The 18,598-nt window shown below is 35.9% G+C and overlaps 2 protein-coding genes across 2 annotated transcripts in view; one reads left to right on the top strand and one right to left on the bottom strand.

Moving 5' to 3' along the window:
- LOC122571341 (protein javelin) overlaps positions 1-1,885 on the top strand; it is a 46,759-nt gene extending 44,874 nt beyond the window's left edge. Inside the window, exon 7 of the mRNA XM_043734961.1 lies at positions 284-1,885. Within this exon, the coding sequence (XP_043590896.1) occupies positions 284-1,316 (1,033 nt within the window). The 3' untranslated portion in view covers positions 1,317-1,885. The remainder of the gene's footprint in view (positions 1-283) is intronic.
- Positions 1-18,598, bottom strand: part of LOC122571351 (calcium uniporter protein, mitochondrial) — a 77,104-nt gene that overhangs the window by 43,314 nt on the left and 15,192 nt on the right. The window contains exon 2 of the mRNA XM_043734987.1: positions 2,565-2,766. Coding sequence (XP_043590922.1) covers positions 2,565-2,766 — 202 coding nt within the window. The remainder of the gene's footprint in view (positions 1-2,564; positions 2,767-18,598) is intronic.

Genomic DNA, 18,598 nt, shown 5'->3' with positions numbered 1-18,598 from the left:
ATATACGTTGCTGGGCGAATGTTTGGAATCACTTTTTAACTATTAATTTCATTACTATTAATTCGTAAGTAACGCAACTGATATCAATAGTAAAGTTCCTTCGCTTGAATAAATTATTGATATAACAATTTTCGATGCTGCCAGAATTCCAAAGTAACTTTTCCCTTTCTTAAACTTTGAACTCTATGAAAACACGGTAATTCCAAACTTTTGACCAGTAACGAACCACGCACTACCCTATTTACTCAACTTCATTTAGCGAAAATTACCATGCCATGTTCAGATGTTCCAGCAGGGCGAAGGATCTCACGAAACTATTCGAGAACATGGAGAAATCCACATCTTCGACCGCATCGGTGGTTGGATGCAAGGACGAATTAGACAGTCCCCGTTGTGAGTCGAAAACCAGGATTCTGGCACAAAGTTTCGAGGCCAGGAGCGGCCACACATCGCCGAGCGACTCGACTTCCTCCAAGAACAAGATGAACCGTTACCATCACCACCATCATCACCACAATAATTGGGATGCTGGTAGCGTAAGCTCTGGGGTGTCTAGCGATTATCCTGACACTGATCCCGGAAGCGGAGTGCAGTGTATTTCCTCGGAAGATGAGGAAGTCGACTGTCACGAGAACGATGTGACCGAGTCAAGTGGATCGAATCATTACGTATCTCCAGACGTTCTTAAAAAGATTCGCGAATGTGGCACGTCAGTCACTTACTATGGCGGCAAGGTGGTAAACTCTAGCAATGGGCCATTAATATCACCAGTAGTGGAAAATAGATTCAAATGCGTCGATGGATCGAACGATTACGTAAAATTCAGGCTGATAAAGAGCAACTCCTGTGACAGCAGATTCGAACTAACTGGAAGACTCGTGGAGAATCATCTGAGGCATCGAAACAGAGACAGAGCTTCTGATTTGAGCCAGTATACGATAGCCGAGACACCTAGCATCGAAATCACCACGTTAGACAAGCAAGAAGAAGAGGATGAAGATGGGAAGGTGAGATCGGAAGATGAGAATAATAGAATCAAAGAGGTCAAAAGAGAGCCTCCTGTGGTGATCGGTTTAGAGCCTAAGAAAGAGGAGAACAAGGAGGCGAAGGATATTAAGGTGGATTTTAAACTGGGTGACTTGGAGGATGCAAAGTCAGATTACGCTCGCAGATTCATCGGCAGTGCTTTAAATAGGTGGCAGGTCAATGAGAATAATTGGAGAACAGATGATTTTGGAAAAATGGAATTCGAAGAGTTCGAAGTACTCGAGGATAGTTTAAATGGGACTGAGAGCCAACGTTTGGAAACTTCTTGAAGGAATTGGGTTTTCTGTAATATATTTGGTCCATTTTGATAGAGCCAGAGGGAACGTTGCCAAAGTTGTGAGTCGATAGTTGCGGTAGTACGTCACGGTAGTGATACTTTGGTAAAAGTTTTTGCGTATTCTCGAACGATGTCGCTTTGTAAGAATTTGAACCGCGTTGTCTTTACCTTCGAAACGACTTCTCGATCCATCCGTTCGAGAATATCGCGTTAGTCAGTTCAATTGTTCAGGAGCATTGTACAGCTGTTATTCGAGGTTTCTTAGCAACGAGCAACTTGGATGTTTGATCAAACACAACGAAATTTTATTATATTTCGTATAATACACATAATAATATATTCATGAAAGATTTCTACAAGTGTTCGAATACTTTCGTGAGCTACTGTATATTAAAGTCGATGGTTATAGAATTGTAACGATCTTGTCTATTTACTGAATTTGATTTTGATCGAAGGATTGAAGCAAGTGTACATAAGGAAGTGAAGAACGTTCTGAATCAGTTTATTTGTTAAATTGTTATTTACCTTGTTCTAGGCTAAATAAATATCCGTTTACAAATATCTCCTAACACCTAATCCCTTTAATGTGTTCGTTTTTACTTCCACGAAGTTAAATATCGAATAAAGCGTGTTCTGTAAATTGATTAAGCAACGAGTTCGTTTAACGTAGACCACGATTTAACAACATAAAGTGCTGTTATTTAATATTCACGTGGAGAAAGAAACTGATTAGTAAATAAATATATGGTATTTATTATTAAATCTTTGTGCAGGAAGCCTTATTTATATTATCTAAAAATTCCATGAATTTTAGTTATGATCTGGTATAAGTTTAAATATAACAATTCATTTATACGAATGTGAAATATGCCGGAGAGTTTTGTAAGAACCTCCGCTCGTATGTTTCTCTATAATATCTTAAATCCACAAAGTGTAAATTGTCACGAATGTATCTTAATTATGTAAAGGTACACAGAGATACGAGACAGATAATTTAAGATAAGCTTGCAAATGGTTCTCTTTTATTAGCAACCCACGAATATTCTAGCTGTAAAAATATCTTCCTCTCAAATTCTTTACTTCTCTTCACGCAGAGTTAAGTTAAAGATCAAAGACTTTGGGTCTTAAAATAAGTACGAAAAGTAAGTCGTAGACTTACCGACAAAGATAAAAATATCTTTCCCCCGAATTTTTTTTTATTTTTTTTTACGAAGCTTCATCGCGTTCGATCATTACTCACCAGCACTCTCCGTCTTCTCAGTGATCATCAAACTTTTGTCCGCTTTGTCATTTTTTGTCACTTTCGTCGGGCTCTGTTCCCTCGGCGTACTCGTATCTTCTATTCCTTTCGCTAGAATCGGACTTAACCTCGGAGAAAAATTACTCTTTGTTGAGGAGAGATTTCTCTGCGTGCTGTGCCACCACCTTTTGCACCATGTTTCCTGCAACACAGAAAATTACGTTTAGTGTAATGTAAATAGAACTACAATACAGTGGCATTTTTATTTGTGTTAGTTTATCGGTGAAAACGAGTCTTGGTTTTATCCACACGACGTTTTAACATTCAACGAAGCGCACGAAGGTTTCTGCCTTCCTTTTCTCAGATTTTCTCATATTATTTTCTCTATTTTTACAATTTCTCGGGGAAAAGAGAGTCTATTGCAAACACGACATATAAATACCAGAAACCAGAAATGTGTTGGGTTTCTTCCGTCAATTCGCATTCGATTAGCGCGCGTTTGGTTCGGAACATCAAACACAATTGTTTCACGTAGCGTAGATAGATCAGGCAAATCGTGGCCCTGTGAATCGTTACCCGATAGGCGTTGTGATCGGACATTGAACATCGTAATTACATCTTGTACTAATCGTGAAACACCAATTTCAGAGTTTCCCACTCGTTACGTGAGTTTGCTTGATAGCTATGCTCTTACCAATTTTGGTCTTCGATTACCTATGCGCAGCATGCTTCACAGGTATGCACTGTAGCTTAAAAGTACGCATTTGGACATTTGTGTGCAATAAACATCAATCCATGAAGTGGATTTCTAAGAGAACAAACGTGGCTGTCGAACTTTTTTCTTAATTATCGTCCTGTACAGTTGATCTTTTCAGAGTCACGCTTATACAACAGCACGCGCTAAAGAGTCGAGGAGTTATGGAACGAGCAGATACATTTTTCGCGATTAAATCACAGAAACAAATATCGGAATATGTACATGTGATATTTTCATACACGCGTTGATAAATTTATCGACAGGATATCATACAATTTATGCGAAATTTAAATTTTCCAGAGTATTGACCAAAGGGCAAACATGGAACAGAATTTATTCGGTTACGGAGGAAATTTTTATTTTGACACGCAATGACTCGATGTAAACGTTGTATTTGAACGCAACAGAATTGGCAAATGCCCAAAATACTATGGGGTCAATGCGGGGTCATGCCGAAATTGGAGCTCGGCCAGGGTCGGCTCACGACTGTACATTTGGCAGAAAGTGGTTTTCAAAGAACGAAGCGAATGTAACGATAAGTATTTGGTAGAGCGGCCTTTGTCGTAAAGTCGAATAGCATGTACCCAGAGAAATAAAGGATTTCCAAGTGAAAAGCGGAAACTTTCTTCAGGAGAATTTACGTGCTTTCTCGCATATGAATCGTCGTGTTGTCGCTTTGTTTCCTTAAACATGCATAATTTGTAAAATACTCGACACACTTCGAGCGATGTGGAAATTTGTGCGTCGTCTGGAAAATGACGCCGTTATTCCCGCCGACACGGTGTTCTAAAAACGATACCGCAATGCGTATCTGACGCTACCTATTTTAAGGCAATCGTAAAACCGCCTTTAAAATGCTATGAAGATGTACGCGCAGTTGGAGTTTATCGGAACCAGTATTATCAGAATCTTGCGATATTTGATTCTCACGGTGAAAGAGTTAACGTGTTCGGTTCTAAATTAAATTGTGTAAAGTATATTTTTGCTGATCCTTTAATTTTAGTCTTACTTTACAGTGTAAGAGGCTACTTTAATTCATTAAGAAGTTAGTTGATAGGAAACAAATTGCGAATGAAGTGTTGTATGATAACAATGATTGAAGTATAATAGATGAAACCGACGGACTTCTTGATTGTCGGTGATCGTTTAACAAAAAGAAAGATAAAGTGAACCAAAGGTAAAAAGGAAGATAAAGTGCACGAAAAGTTCAAAGTTCCCTTGCGTGAGGGACCATATATCAAGCTTCGTCTCTTTCTGTGTCGATGAAATTCTTCCGCATAATAGCACCGATAAAGATCCAACATTCAAAACGTCTCAGTGTCATTTAGAGTTTAGGCTGGCGATCAGTCTCCAACAAAGGAATTTCAGTGAAGTATTTCGATATGCGATGAAAAATGAAATGAAAAATGGAAGAAAGAAGCTGCGATAACTACGAAACTGCGTAATTATAATCATTACTCAGATCATTAAGACGGTGAATTTTCATAAAAAGTAAACATTTTTGAATCGTGGGTAATAAAATAATATCTAAAGGAAGGTTTATTTTAGCTACTATACAATTATAATGAATACCGTTTTAGATATTTTACATATATTTGCATACTATCTGCATTCTGTGTATTTTTGCGCTTTTGCATTTTAAATCCTTCGTGAATGGATAAACATTTGCAGGTTGACGATTATACCGACGACGATACTATTCAATTACAGACAATGGCAGTAAACGCGAAAAGCGTGAAATGAGTTTCTTTCTGTATGTATTTTCAAGTAACTGTGAAACCTTTGTGCCTTGACTTAATTCTCGCTTCCTACATTTTTGCTTATTCATATTTGTAACAGACGTAATCTCGTAATTTCTAACGTGACCCGTTCATGTACGTTTTTAAAACCACATAGCGAATGCAAGAATTTCCATCGCCATTTCTGTTGAAACACAAGACAATTTCTAGAAATTGGGTCAGGAAGAGAATTACTTGATAGTGGTAGCGAGGGTTAACTGTATTTTACGTACATTTTCGTATATTTTCCAGGATTTATCTCGGTGAGGTTCTCTAGTTTCTCAAATAAAATATCTCGACCTTCTCAGATTTTTCTGCGATATTAAAGTGACTGTGTTCCTTCGTTAACCTTTCTACCGCGTTTCAGTTTCATACCTTTAAACGCCTGGATTCTTGAATTCGAGACGCTTTAATTGAGATGATTTAATCCCACGAATTTATCGTGGATCGTCGATATATCTGGCGGTCTAAGAATATTCTTGCTTCTCCTTTTTCTCCTGACTTTTTCTCCCGAAACGTGATATATTTCTTAAGAGCCTTCCTGCAACCGGATCTTTGTTATCTTTTCATAAAAAGATCGATGTACAGCATATTACGAGGAATCGATGATATTTGAAAACTCGAAGAGAGAGTGAAAAAGAGAAGAGAAATAGCTATTCCATTTGTTTAAAAAAGACTTGTAATTTGATATATTTAGTAAGAAAGAATTCCTTTACTAAACACTGATAATGTTCTCTTTTTATTAAATTAATGTGGACGTCCTCGGCAGGATCTAAAAAGTTGCATCTATATTTGTTCAGAGCAGAAGCGTGCTCTTATTCAAACAGTCGGTAGCATCCAGTTCCCATTCGTCAATTGCTCCGCCTCGTTTTTCTTTCTCAATACCAAACCTCTGTTCGAACGTTTCACCCGTTACTCGTTTCGCTCGCTTATTCGTCCTGACTAATCGATTTTACTGTCGTGTTTTTCGAAGTTATTTTTGCATCGTGTTTTTTCTACACGTTCCACGATGGCCGGCATACAATTTTTAACGATTCTACCGAGATATTTCTTTCTCGAAAAGTTCGTCTTCAGCATCGTTTCACGCTAATGGCATGCAACTTTCGCCAGAACTCTATTCAGTAATTCGATTATTATCGCGGTCTGAAAGTTTCAGAGACACAAGTTAGGATTATTCAGACGGCCGCGCTACGCGAATCTTCTCGGCGGAAGTTCTCGTTTCCCCTCGAAATTGGATTCCATTGAACGCGCCTCGACCTTGCAAAATGTTGTCCACCCATGAGTTATTTCGTGACAGTGGCGCGTCAGAAATTTCCTAGAAATTTCAGGCGGCTTGTACGAATTCATCAGCGACATTCGTTTAGCGAAAATCAATGGAAACCTGTTGGGAACTTTTATCGTCAATATTTAAGTGTCACCGCACGTGTACGTTCGCATATTGTGCACAACTAGATACGAGACGTAGTTTCTAGCGTGAAATATATAATATACCGGGTGTACTTTTCTAAATTGCACGTTTAAATTATTATTGCTGTTGCAGAAATAACTGAGAGATTTTTGTCATTTACTGGTTTAATTTAAATGAGTTACAGTATGCAGTACAGCGAGTGTATACATGTACATTGCACGTATTCATGGATTTATGCGTGTAACGAACATACGGCAAATTGACTCAATTAATCGAAGAGTAAAAATACTTTGCTGTTGAGTCGATCGTTAAAAATCAACTGGTAGATTGCCGTGGATATAAAAACTCGAGAAACTGAATTTTCATCTTTACAGATTTTTATTGCAAATTTGCCTCGGTCATTTAGAGCGTTGAATTTTGTTTATGAATAATCCGAATAAAAAGTATTTACAGCTGACTCGGTTGAAAATTTATTGAAAATAATTCCGACAAATCCACGTAATTTTCGTGTATCGTTCGAGATTAATTTTCTCGTCGACGTCAGATCAATTTTCCCTCGTATTATAAATATTTAATAGTTGAATTCTGGATCTCATCGTTTTTAACACTTCTACTACTTGTTTTTCGTTATTTTATTATATTTTTAGACTTTTCCTATTTCTCTTGAAATATTTCGCGTTGAATGTTTCATGATTGTATTCATTCTTTTTAAGAAATTATGGTATAGCCTTTTATATATTTGAACGAATGATTGAATGAATTTGAATAATTAAGTGAGATTTTATCGTTTCATTCGTTACCGTTAATTAAATTTTAATGAACGATTTGTCGACGATTTCGCTCGTGATTCTCAACGACCAAGCGTTTCAATTAGAACACATCATCGTCGATGATATTCCAGCAGTCAATCAACGTACTCGTATATGCACATGCTCTGCTTGCTCAAATTTTGGTCGTCGGCCAAAGCAACGAACGACCGCCAAAAGAATTTCTCACGTGCGCAGCTGTCGTGAAATAAATAATCTAAAGGCTAATGATCTCGCGAGTGTCACCGATCCCTCGTGTAGATTTCAGTTTACGTTTGTCGTAAAGTAAAGTACAAAACCGGAAAACACGCCAACTGTTTAGTTAATTAAAATGTTGGTTGCCTTTCAGGAAATAATGGGTCTCTGTTCGACAACATTCATTTTTGTTTTCCCGACACGGAATCAACCGAAATAAGCCACTTAAACGTCGTTCAATTTGTCCAACACGAAGATCTCGACAGTCTCCGGGTTCATCTTTCTACGATTGTTTCAGGCTTCGACTTCTGTTTTTAGAAATAACATCTCTGTTATACGAGTGTTTCGTGTCAATTCTCCAACAAATTGAGTTAACTGTTACGATTCGCGTTTATATAGCAACTATTATACAACTACTTGGTTGATACTGGCAAATGAAATTCTCTCTGCGATGGGAAATTCTTACAATGGTATCACATTTCAGAGCAAACGAGAGATCTAGACGCCGTTGTTATCATTCGAACTCGTTATAGTTGCTGGAATCGATATAACTGGAGCATAGTTAGGTGAAGTACCAGCTTCTGGGTGGAGTCGAGGGTCAAAAGGTGAGACACAAAGCGATTCAGAAAATGATCGACTCTACTTTTTACTAGTTCCAGTACGCGTGGAAGTACACGATTAATATTTCATCCGCAAGAAATAAATGACCTACTTCCATAAGTTCTCTCACGGCAAGAAGATGGCATAGATAATGGTAAACTCCAAGGTAAATTTACAAAAACGGTGTATCATCAACGCTTTCCTGTACTTTCCGATTTATGAAGTTGATAAATACATCAATGTACACGGATATTTTTTTAAATAAGTAGAACCCTAAAGAACAGGAGGAATTCATCTCCTTCTATCTTTAATAGAACGTCTCTGAAGAGTTTAAGATTGGTAATTTTCGGGAAGATAGAAAAATTCAGTTTCAACGATACTCCAGATCTTTATTTCCACAAGAAAGTTTCGAATTTGTCTCGGCGCTTAAAACGTTATCACGAAATCATTAAGTTTCTTACACCAATTCTATTATTCTCGATATCTATCTTTCATTTACAAGGTATTAGCATCTAGTTAGATGTATGTATGTAACAAGATCTTAATACCTTTAGAGTCATGAATATTCATAGGCTACTCGTGACTTCGTATCTCATGTTTTATCAAGCGCTTCATGTATCCTCGGTCGGTTTCTCCAGTCATTTCCGCACGAGTATTTTTCCGGAGTTAAAGGTATTTACTTTGTTGCAAATAAGGAACGTTAGAGGATCTTTCAGCGAATCGAACGGAAAACATTCGATAGCAAGATAAGATCTGCATACAAAAATTTTAGTTTCAACGAGGGGGAAAAGAAATTCCCTGAAGATAGATGTTTTTCTTTCATTCTCCGCGACGAAGTGGCACGTGCGCGAGAAACTGCCGAGGAAAAATGGAATAAATCACATTTGCAAAGCGTGAAATCGCATGAATACGAAATGACATTTGCAGATATGATTCGTATGTCTATTCAATACCTTCGTCAAGAGTCACGCACACCATTTTGGCGTTGACTAAATGGCGAGGGAAAATAAGATGGGCGTCATTTTGGAGTACAGTAAAAGCTTTTACTAATTTAACGGAAAACAAAAGAGATTAATTGCTGTCCAGTTAATGGATCGTTATTTGCCAACAATGCCCTCAATTCGTGAACGATGAACAATCTATAGACTAACCCGTTTATGTTGGTAAATCAGTATTGGTAAATTATGCAATTCAGCGAGTTTTTTCCAATTTTCATTATCTAATTGCAGTCTGTTTTGACGAAACAGTGAAAAAAGTTGGATTAAGTTTTGGATCTTTTCAGGATCAACAATTGATTTGAACGATGAAAGTACTCTCGTTTATTCAAACGCGTTTAAACAAATCTATTGAAATCTAATCGATATATAACTCTACTATTGATATCTTGTAACTTTTGACTTGTAAACTTTCGCTAATAATATCTGAATATTCCATTATATAAAAGAGCTCTGTTTGATATAATTACTCTGCTCGGTAGAAATAGTCAAAGTCTTGCACGAATCAATAAAGAATTTATTTTAAGCATTACTATTATTAATCCAAAATATTTCTCATCGATAAAGCATCACAAATTTAATATCTAATTTATAAGAATATATTCGTAGACGTTGAAGTATTCTAGTTCACCTGTTGATTTGTAAGGATCAGAGTCTTACATCTGGTTAATTTTTCATGGAATAAAAATTAACATATTCGACTTGTTACTTGTCTCCCTATATCCTATAGCAACATATTTTACGCTATAAACGAACATATCGCGTTTGAACATACTTTATCCTGTCATTTGAATTTTTCATCATACGTTCGCTACTTTAAAATTCCCCTACTAGCAAAATAGATGGGCCGGCCATTCAAATCCCCTATGGGCTCGTGAAGTCATTATACTATGTTTCACGGCCAGCTAACTTCCGAGTGACGTTGCTGCCGCGAAGAATAATGCGACTACTCTACATCGGGATACATGCTAAAAATATATTACTTCATAAATTAATTTACTAGAGTGGAACATATTTCTGTTTTCAGACATTTGTGATCGAATGGATAAGGATAAAAACAGAGATAAATTTCTGCGAGCAAAGAAAGTTAGAATTAACATTTTTGAAGCATATTCGACTTTAAATGGAAATGTTGCAAAAATATTATCTATTATACAAAGTTATACAAACGTACTGAAAGTACTTGTACTTTTAAACATTTACAATTGAAAAATTTCGAATCATAGTTTAAATAAATTTCTCTACAGTCGTTGTAACAGGAAGTTTATTTTCCAAATTCATACAAACCTGTTCAAGATACTTGTCCATTTAGACACATTTAATTGTGTAACTTCGAACTGCTGTTCGAAATACATTTTTCTACAATGATACATTTGAAAACTAACGCTACAGCTACCTACGAAACTGTAGCAAATGTAAATCGTAGCAAAATGTTTATTGTCCAAACTATTCGTGCTTTCAGATACGTCCAATCGAGTAACTCTGAATAACATGTTAAACAAACTTCTTTACAATGACTCGTTTCAAAATGAACAGTTTTCAGGCTCATCCGGCATTAAATTGTAGTAAAAAGTTTGGTTCACAAAGCCACTGAAAACGCGTTGGAATTTTCATGTTCAACATTTTCGGGGAATTCATTTTCCGTGATGTAAATAAAGTTTCGTGAAATGTCGAAATTTTCATGTCCAATATTTCCGAGGAAATTCTATTTGTTTTGTTTAAATACAATTTTGTGAAATCAGATGTTACAGAATCGATGCTTAATTCGTAAGATAAGGCGATTAATTTACAAATTTCGAACAATTGTCGCTTTTCCTCGCATCGCAGAGAAAATTCCGATGATCGTTTAAATCGAAACTCATTGGAATGCAGTGAGATTTTTATTCCCATCATTTATACTTGGAATTTCAAAATGAAATGTAAATGAAGCTCTGATTTTCGTTCGAACGAGACAACGTATCGACCTTTTACCTTTTACTAGTTGAAATTCTAAAATGAAACATACCAAGATTAACACTGAATTCGGAATGAAGAGATAAATTTAAATATTTTTCATAGTTGTGGTCCCGAAAAAGCGTTGGAAAATCCCAATAATTCCTAGAATCACATAGGGGAAGGCATTTAAATTTTCATTCTCACTGTTTATAATTGAAATTCTGGAATGAAATACACCGAGATCAACGCTTAATTCGGTATGAAAAGGCCAATTTAAAGATTTTCCACAGCCTCACAGGCTCTGTCTCAAATAGTAGTGGAATTCCCGATAATTGATAGAGCCATAGACATCGATAATACCTACTGGAAAGGGTAGAAAATTGGATCAGCTGAGTAGGTTGTGTACGAGGATTTTCCCATTAAATGCTAATCGGCTAACTTGCTGTACCTGTGCTTTGCGGTTTCTACCGGGAACACACCAATTCCAGATAATCGAGTGCACAGCACTCGAAATCAAAACAATAGAAATAGAAGTTGCTCAAATTGAGGCATAGAGAACGTCTCATATCGGCATAACATAAATTATTCAGAAAGAATAATGTAAGATGTAAAGATGATGCAAGATAGGATTATGTGAGACAGTAGGTTATTTAGAACGAACTAAGTAATTTGTAGTTTTAATTTGTCAAATTTGGCTATGGTTTGACTATATTTATGTATGTATATTGGAACAACTTTTCAGCAATTTATGTTTGAAAATACACCATTTGACTCGTTAATTTATTAACTTTTAACATTGCATCAACACGATATTTTATCGTCGACTTTTTCCCAATCAACTTGATATTTTATAACATGCGACAAGTTTAGGACTGAACATTAGAATGTTAAAATTTTTATCCGAGTCAAATAACCATATACAGAATCGGTGATTGTTTCCATCGTTAAAATTTAACCAGAGGACTGAAATCGTAAGAGCCTGTCTTTGAAAAGCAGCTTCCCCACGAACAAACGAGAGCAGGCGCAACTTAGAAAACTTTTAAGGGGTTTAAATTATCGTCGAGTATCGCGTATTCACAAAAACTTTCTCTCCAGAGGTCATAAAATATTAAATCTCAAAGTTTCCCGCGTTTAATATTTCCATGGATATACCCTTTGAAAAGCTATATATTCTGCAAGTTTCCTGATCCCTTTGTACCACTAGGTTTTTAATCGAAATTTCAAATCTATCGAGAAAAAGAAAAAATAAGAGTCTTGCAGAAACCACGCCTGGTTAAACGGATTTTCTGAATATCGAGGTCAATCGATATGATGCGAGTGGAAACCGAAGGCTTTTCATTTCTTTGACCAGCTATTAACAGTTGTATATGTATACACTGGTTTGAGAAAGTATTTGAACGCTTATCAAACTGGAGTTTTGTTTCTCCATATTTCTATGTGTTTTATAAAACATCTTCAAGTTCCATTAGCTGTTATCGTAATTTATTCGTCGTATATTTATCGTAATTTTATCGTAAATTTCTGCGATTTTTATCCAGGCAATTTAAGAAGCTTTGTTTAGCTCATTGTCTTTGAGATTTCTAAATGGAACAAATCAGAAATTATATCGTTAACTTGTAACAATGTTGCTCTTATCGTCTTTTCTGGCGCCGTTATTCGGCCCTTTTATTGGTTTTAAAGCTCGTTTCCCATGTAGGTACGTGCACTGCTTTCATTTTATTATTGAATCCTGCCTTTGATGTTTTCACATCTTTCTTTTATCGCTACAGTATTTCTTTCTTAGCGTCCGTGTATTTCTTTTACTGCTTCTACGATTATGCCTAATGAATGCCTTTGTATTTCCTTCTTTAACTCTGTAACTTTTTCAATACATTTTTGGACTGCTTTTTACATTCCTTTTGCTTTCTTCCTTGGTATTAAAGGCTACATATTTTTACCTTGCGAAGATTAGTTATAAAGATTACAAGTTCTATTCAGTGTTCTCGCAGTACTTTTATTTATTTCTGCTATTTTTGCTTTTCTATATCTTTTGATTAGTTTCTTTTATATCTTCATATGTTTGGATGGTTTTCTCGTTTACTTCTTGTCCTCGTTTTCTCTGCTTGTTTAATTTTTTTTCCTTTTTAATGTAGGTTTTTCCTTTTTAATGTAGTCGTATCACCTTCTTTCGCATTTCACAAACTCTTTTTTTCCGCGTACTTATGCCATTGTGTTTTTATTGCCCGAATTCTTTCCTCTTGTTGGAATTCAACCCAGAATTCTCCTTTCAGCCGGATTGCTTCCTCGAACGTGAAAATTTTTCTAAGTCTCAATTTCATCCTATTGGAATTTATCCCAGAATGGTCGAAGGATAGCAGAGGTCCTCAGGGTGATAACATTATTTGCACTCATTGATTAAAGACGGATAATGTCCACGTGGATAATAGAAATCGAAAGGAAAGAGCTTTAGGAACGTCTTTGGTATTCGGCCAATAGCTGCCAGGAATTATTTCAGAGAAAATGATCATTGACCACCAATAATGACCATAGGTTGACCACAGAGTAAACGTGGTTTCACGTACTGGGACAAGGGGTAGTTTCAGTGGTTTCTTAGGATATTTTGATACTCGTAGAAATCGAAAATATAGGAATGCGTCTGAAAGCTTTGGGTTAGTTACCCTCCTTTTTCTAACGAATGAAGTTTAACATGGAAAAGCACTCTGCGATATATCTTCGTGTTTGAGTGTACAATGTTTCATTAAAGTGCCTGTGGAATTATTATTTTAGTGATTTCATATTTCCTAATCTAGACCTTTTAGATTATCTACGTGCAAGTAATATAATTCAAGAGATTACAGAGAAATGTTTATCTTTTTTTCGTAAAATAACTTAGTTGCCGTGGATTATTCTAAGATAAAAGAAGCAATAACGAGAAATAAATAATAATCTTTTGTGGTAATAATCTTAAAAAAAAAGAGAATGAAAAAAGCCAGATTCGAAAATAACATTTCTGAAAAATTCATAATACGCCTTAAACCAAGAAATATGTAACCCGATGTCATAACTCCTTCTCTCTCTTCCGATCCTTTTGCCATTTCCATCGCTTTTGGAACGTAGACGTGACCTGCTCCGCTCGCATCACCGTGCGACAACTTTGAACTGGTCACGTAGAGGATCAGAAATTACGTAAAGTATAGTTTAGCCTTGATTCAGTTCCTGTCGAAGAAGATAAAATGCTACGTACTGAATCACATTGTAGAATCAATATATCGATGTCGTTATTTGATGCTTCAATTTAGAATCTCGCTATATCGTGGACCATATCATATAAATTTTGACCACGGGTCAAACGTGACAATCTAAAATTCAGTTTCATATTTCAAGGTACAATTTCTTCCATTTCTCCGACGTGACGCTTTTTCGTTAACTTATCCTCCGCTGGAATGCTTTTTAGCAGCGAGTCACGGCTGCGAAGTGGCTTGATTAAATGCACTCTGTAATCTGCCAGCGGGATCTCGGATTTAAACGAGGAACGTAATGTAATACGAAACGTTGGGCCAGCGGGACCAACGCTTTTTAATGGAAGGTGGAAATTTCTGATGGCATCGCTTTTCCATCACTTCCTGTGGATCATCTAATTTCTGGTACGTTTATTTAATTCCTGACGTTGATCGATCTTCCCAGTTTCCACAAGAACTTCATTTTTAAAAATGTTATTTTCAAACTTTAAGGGGAATTCAAATAACTTAATTTAAAGTACACCTTTTTGTCCCTTCGCTTGAGTGTTCGGATTAGCGATTTAAATTCAAGTGTCCAACATTTTTATCCAATTAGTCAAATGACTTAACTCCAACTCGTTTGCGTTCTTGTTAGGATATTTTTTCGTACAATCGCTTTACAAATTACTAACGTGCTATACCCTTTCAAGCTACAAACGAACTTGGAATTCTTCCAACAATTCCTTCACTCAGAAGGAACTTACTATATTTTCATCAAGTTTAATTTAGATTAATCTCAGTTTAATGCAACTTTGTATTCGTACAAGTTAGCGTATACTTGAGAGTTAGGTAAGTTGATTAGCCTGAGTGTTTCACGGTTTAGATTTAACGAAAAAAATTTTTCAGACAAACAGAACAAATTTTATTCTATCAATAATTTGTCTTATTACTCTACGTGTGCGCATTTTCCATAGCAGCAGAGTAGTCAGAATTTCGCTCCTATTTTCGGGATCGTATCGATCCATCCACCAATAACTGCTTTTATTAAATTGCAGTCTGCTTAAGTAACTGTGAACAGGGTAGTGTAGGTAATTCAATTTACGCGAGACGACGGGCTATAATTTTGTTTTATTTCGGGTCCCATCGATTTCCTACACGCTGCGTGGATATTGGAAAGAGATGTAAATTAAAAATGATTTTTAACGCGAAGCAAAACGTCCTTGCCTCGGAAGAATATTCGATGATTTAATTGAAATAATCTATGATGCGGGAATGTAGAGTATCTTCCACTTCAATGGAAAAATGAATAATTCATCGCGTGACATTCTATGAGAATCGATATTCGTGCTTATTGTTGTGTAATGACTAACATTTAACAAAATTGATATTCCCGGGCTACGGCCTTTTGTTTATTTATGGGAAATTTGAAGATGTATATTAAAATACATAGAATACGCTATATAAAAATTTATGAAATATCCAAAATATAGTATCTTTTATAACAGTAAAAGTATTTTCAACCTAGGTCCCATTTCCTAAATTACATTCGTGAAAATATACGTAAGTATCTGTGATATAGTAAACTTTAGTTAATATAAAATTTATTGAATCGAATAAAATGTACTTACTCTTGTAAAATATAAAGCTTTCAGCTACTTCAATAAACGTTTTATTCCTAGTGGGCGTTACTATGAAAGCGGGTTTCAAAGATATTTTAGCCAGAGACGAGAGAGAGAGAGAGAGAAAGAGAGAGAGGAGATTTTAATTTGCATTTACGGTGCAGCCTTCAAAGTTGCATTATTAGAACCGCCCTTGTTTGCGGGTTATATTTCCTTGTCTCCGTCCTTGTCTTATCCATTTTGCCCTTATTCTTCGTCTGAGATACCACATTATTTTCAAACATAGGTGCTTGAATTTTTCAACCTAGATTCTAGATCAAGTATCTTTTATTCGTAATTTATTATTTACGTTACTCCCAATTCGTTGCATATAAATTCCAACATTTCCACGAAATTAGTAAAGAATCATCGATATCGTAAGAAATTAGATCTTGAAAAAGTAAAACAAATAGTATAGAGGCAGAAATCTTGCTGCAGTAGAGTCAGGCGACACACCACAGATTCTAAGAACAATTAGTAGATACTGTATACAAGAACTCTTATTGGCACTGTGTACTGAAACAATATCGTGTTCAACTCATTCCACGTACATAAATTCTATCATTCTATAAAATTGGAACGAATCATTAACGAAATTACATCTTGGAAAATTGCAACATAGAAGGAGGATAGATACAGAATTTTTACGTATTATTTCACTGTTTGTCATTGTCCATAATAATTTCTGATAATAATTTCTAATTGCTCATAATTTTGTTCCTCATAATGGATTACAGTCTTAATTAATAACTACGCTATATCGATTACATATACAAATTCTATCGAGTACACGATAGTTTCCGGATGAAAGTTCCATAATGGAAATTGTTTGCAATAGAATAAATACAGCGTTATACATATATGTGTTCGAAAGTCGTAAAATAATTTTTCAAAGTTTCGCACATCGTACGGATCATTGGCCGGGAGGATACAGACAAGTGAAGAAGCCCTCGAGGTTTTTACCAATTCCCTTTCCTTGTGGAATACGCTGTTCGTGCCAGGATCGTGTCACGATTAAATTGAATTTCACACCAGAAGCTGCTCCTGCGGGGATTCCAATTTGCACAGAGTTGACAGCGTTCAAGGAAACCTGCTATTTTGTCAACGATACTCCGTTTGAAGTCCAATCGTTCCAAAACATCTTGATTTTTGTCACGTGAACCCTCTAACTTCAAATATTACGATTTTTAACACATTAAACACCAACATTGCGTTAACGAAATAACGTCTCATTCGCAATCACGTAACGAAAACTGTCAAAGTATTTTTTAATTTTTCTACGAACTTCGTTTCACCGCCTGGTCTCTAATGTGTTAAATATTTACAATTTAATATTTTATAAGCATTCTGGAAGTTTTTTATTTCACGTTCCTGCTCTTCTTCGTTAATGAAGTTATGTATTTTATAGTAAACCAAGTCCCGGCGGTGACGTATACTTTAATATTTTAATCATAGTTTCATTACTTTTAATTTCCACTTAACCACAAAACGGAATATATTCCTAAGCATATAATTACTCGCAGGAAGCTCGTACAAAATATTTTGCGAGGTGCATAAAATGAGAAACAGACGGGAGGTCGAGACGAATAAACCTATTTACAAGTTGACTCGTACGCAGCACACGGCATATTCTACGATATACTACGACATACCAAGAGTAGCTGGAAGTGCCGCTAAAACCCATGTTGTTGAACCATGTTGTTGAACCATGTTGTTGAACCATGTTGTAGAAACAATCCCGTAAAGGTAATTTACACGATAATGATTCATTTCTGTAATGCGATTATGCAATTCTCTCGTTCCCTCTCAATTTGTTTTATTTCATTTTCGTATGCACGGCCAGATACAACTGAATTATATTCAATCTAAGTAAATCGAAACGATCGAGCGTCTTTTCTAGTTGATTCCTTTCGATGCGATATTTATTTCACATCTGAATTTTGTTTCTCATCCTATTTCGACATAACCCACTAACTAAATCTACAAAAATTGGTCGTGTCGTAAATTTTAAAGATATATTGGAATATTCGCAATTTCTAAAATTCGCGGGAAAAATTTTACCTCAACATCCACGAGAAAAATTAATATCGTTGCAAACTTATTTCCAAACAATCCACCGATGCGATTTACTAATAGCGATCATATATTTTATAAAATTATTTCACAAATTTTAAAGATACGTATAATATAGAGATAATCATTACTTCAGAAATATTTTTACAACAAATTCCTACTTCCAGTGTTAAGCAAACATCATTACATCACCCTGACTGCAAGAGGCGTTCGTGATATATTGATCCGCTCTTACGTCTTCAATCGACGACATTCTTCGAAAGAACGCGTATACTCATTAAAGAAGATCTCGAACGCTTCCTTTCTCGCCAAGGAAATCGTTTATCCGCCTTGGGTCGTCGAAGCAGATTTTTCAGGCACTTTGACATCGTTCGTCTCGTATAATGGTAGTGGAAAATCACAGATAGACACTCCATACACATGAGATCATCCAACAGTCTATTATCTATGGTACGGACTTCGAGAAGTGCTTTTGTCACGATAAAAATCGTTGATCGTATCGAGATGCATAGAAGGTTGTTTATAAAACTCGAGTTGGAACAGACGAGACGAAGGTGAAAAGAGAAATACGCTGCATCTCGCGATCAAATTTTAAAGAAATAGTTACTCGTTCTCTGTTGGATGGCTATTGG

Source organism: Bombus pyrosoma, linkage group LG10 (assembly GCF_014825855.1).
Source record: "Bombus pyrosoma isolate SC7728 linkage group LG10, ASM1482585v1, whole genome shotgun sequence".
NCBI classification, from domain to species: Eukaryota; Metazoa; Arthropoda; class Insecta; order Hymenoptera; family Apidae; genus Bombus; species Bombus pyrosoma.
Note: the sequence above shows the minus strand (reverse complement) of the source record. Positions and strands in the feature narration are given on the sequence as shown.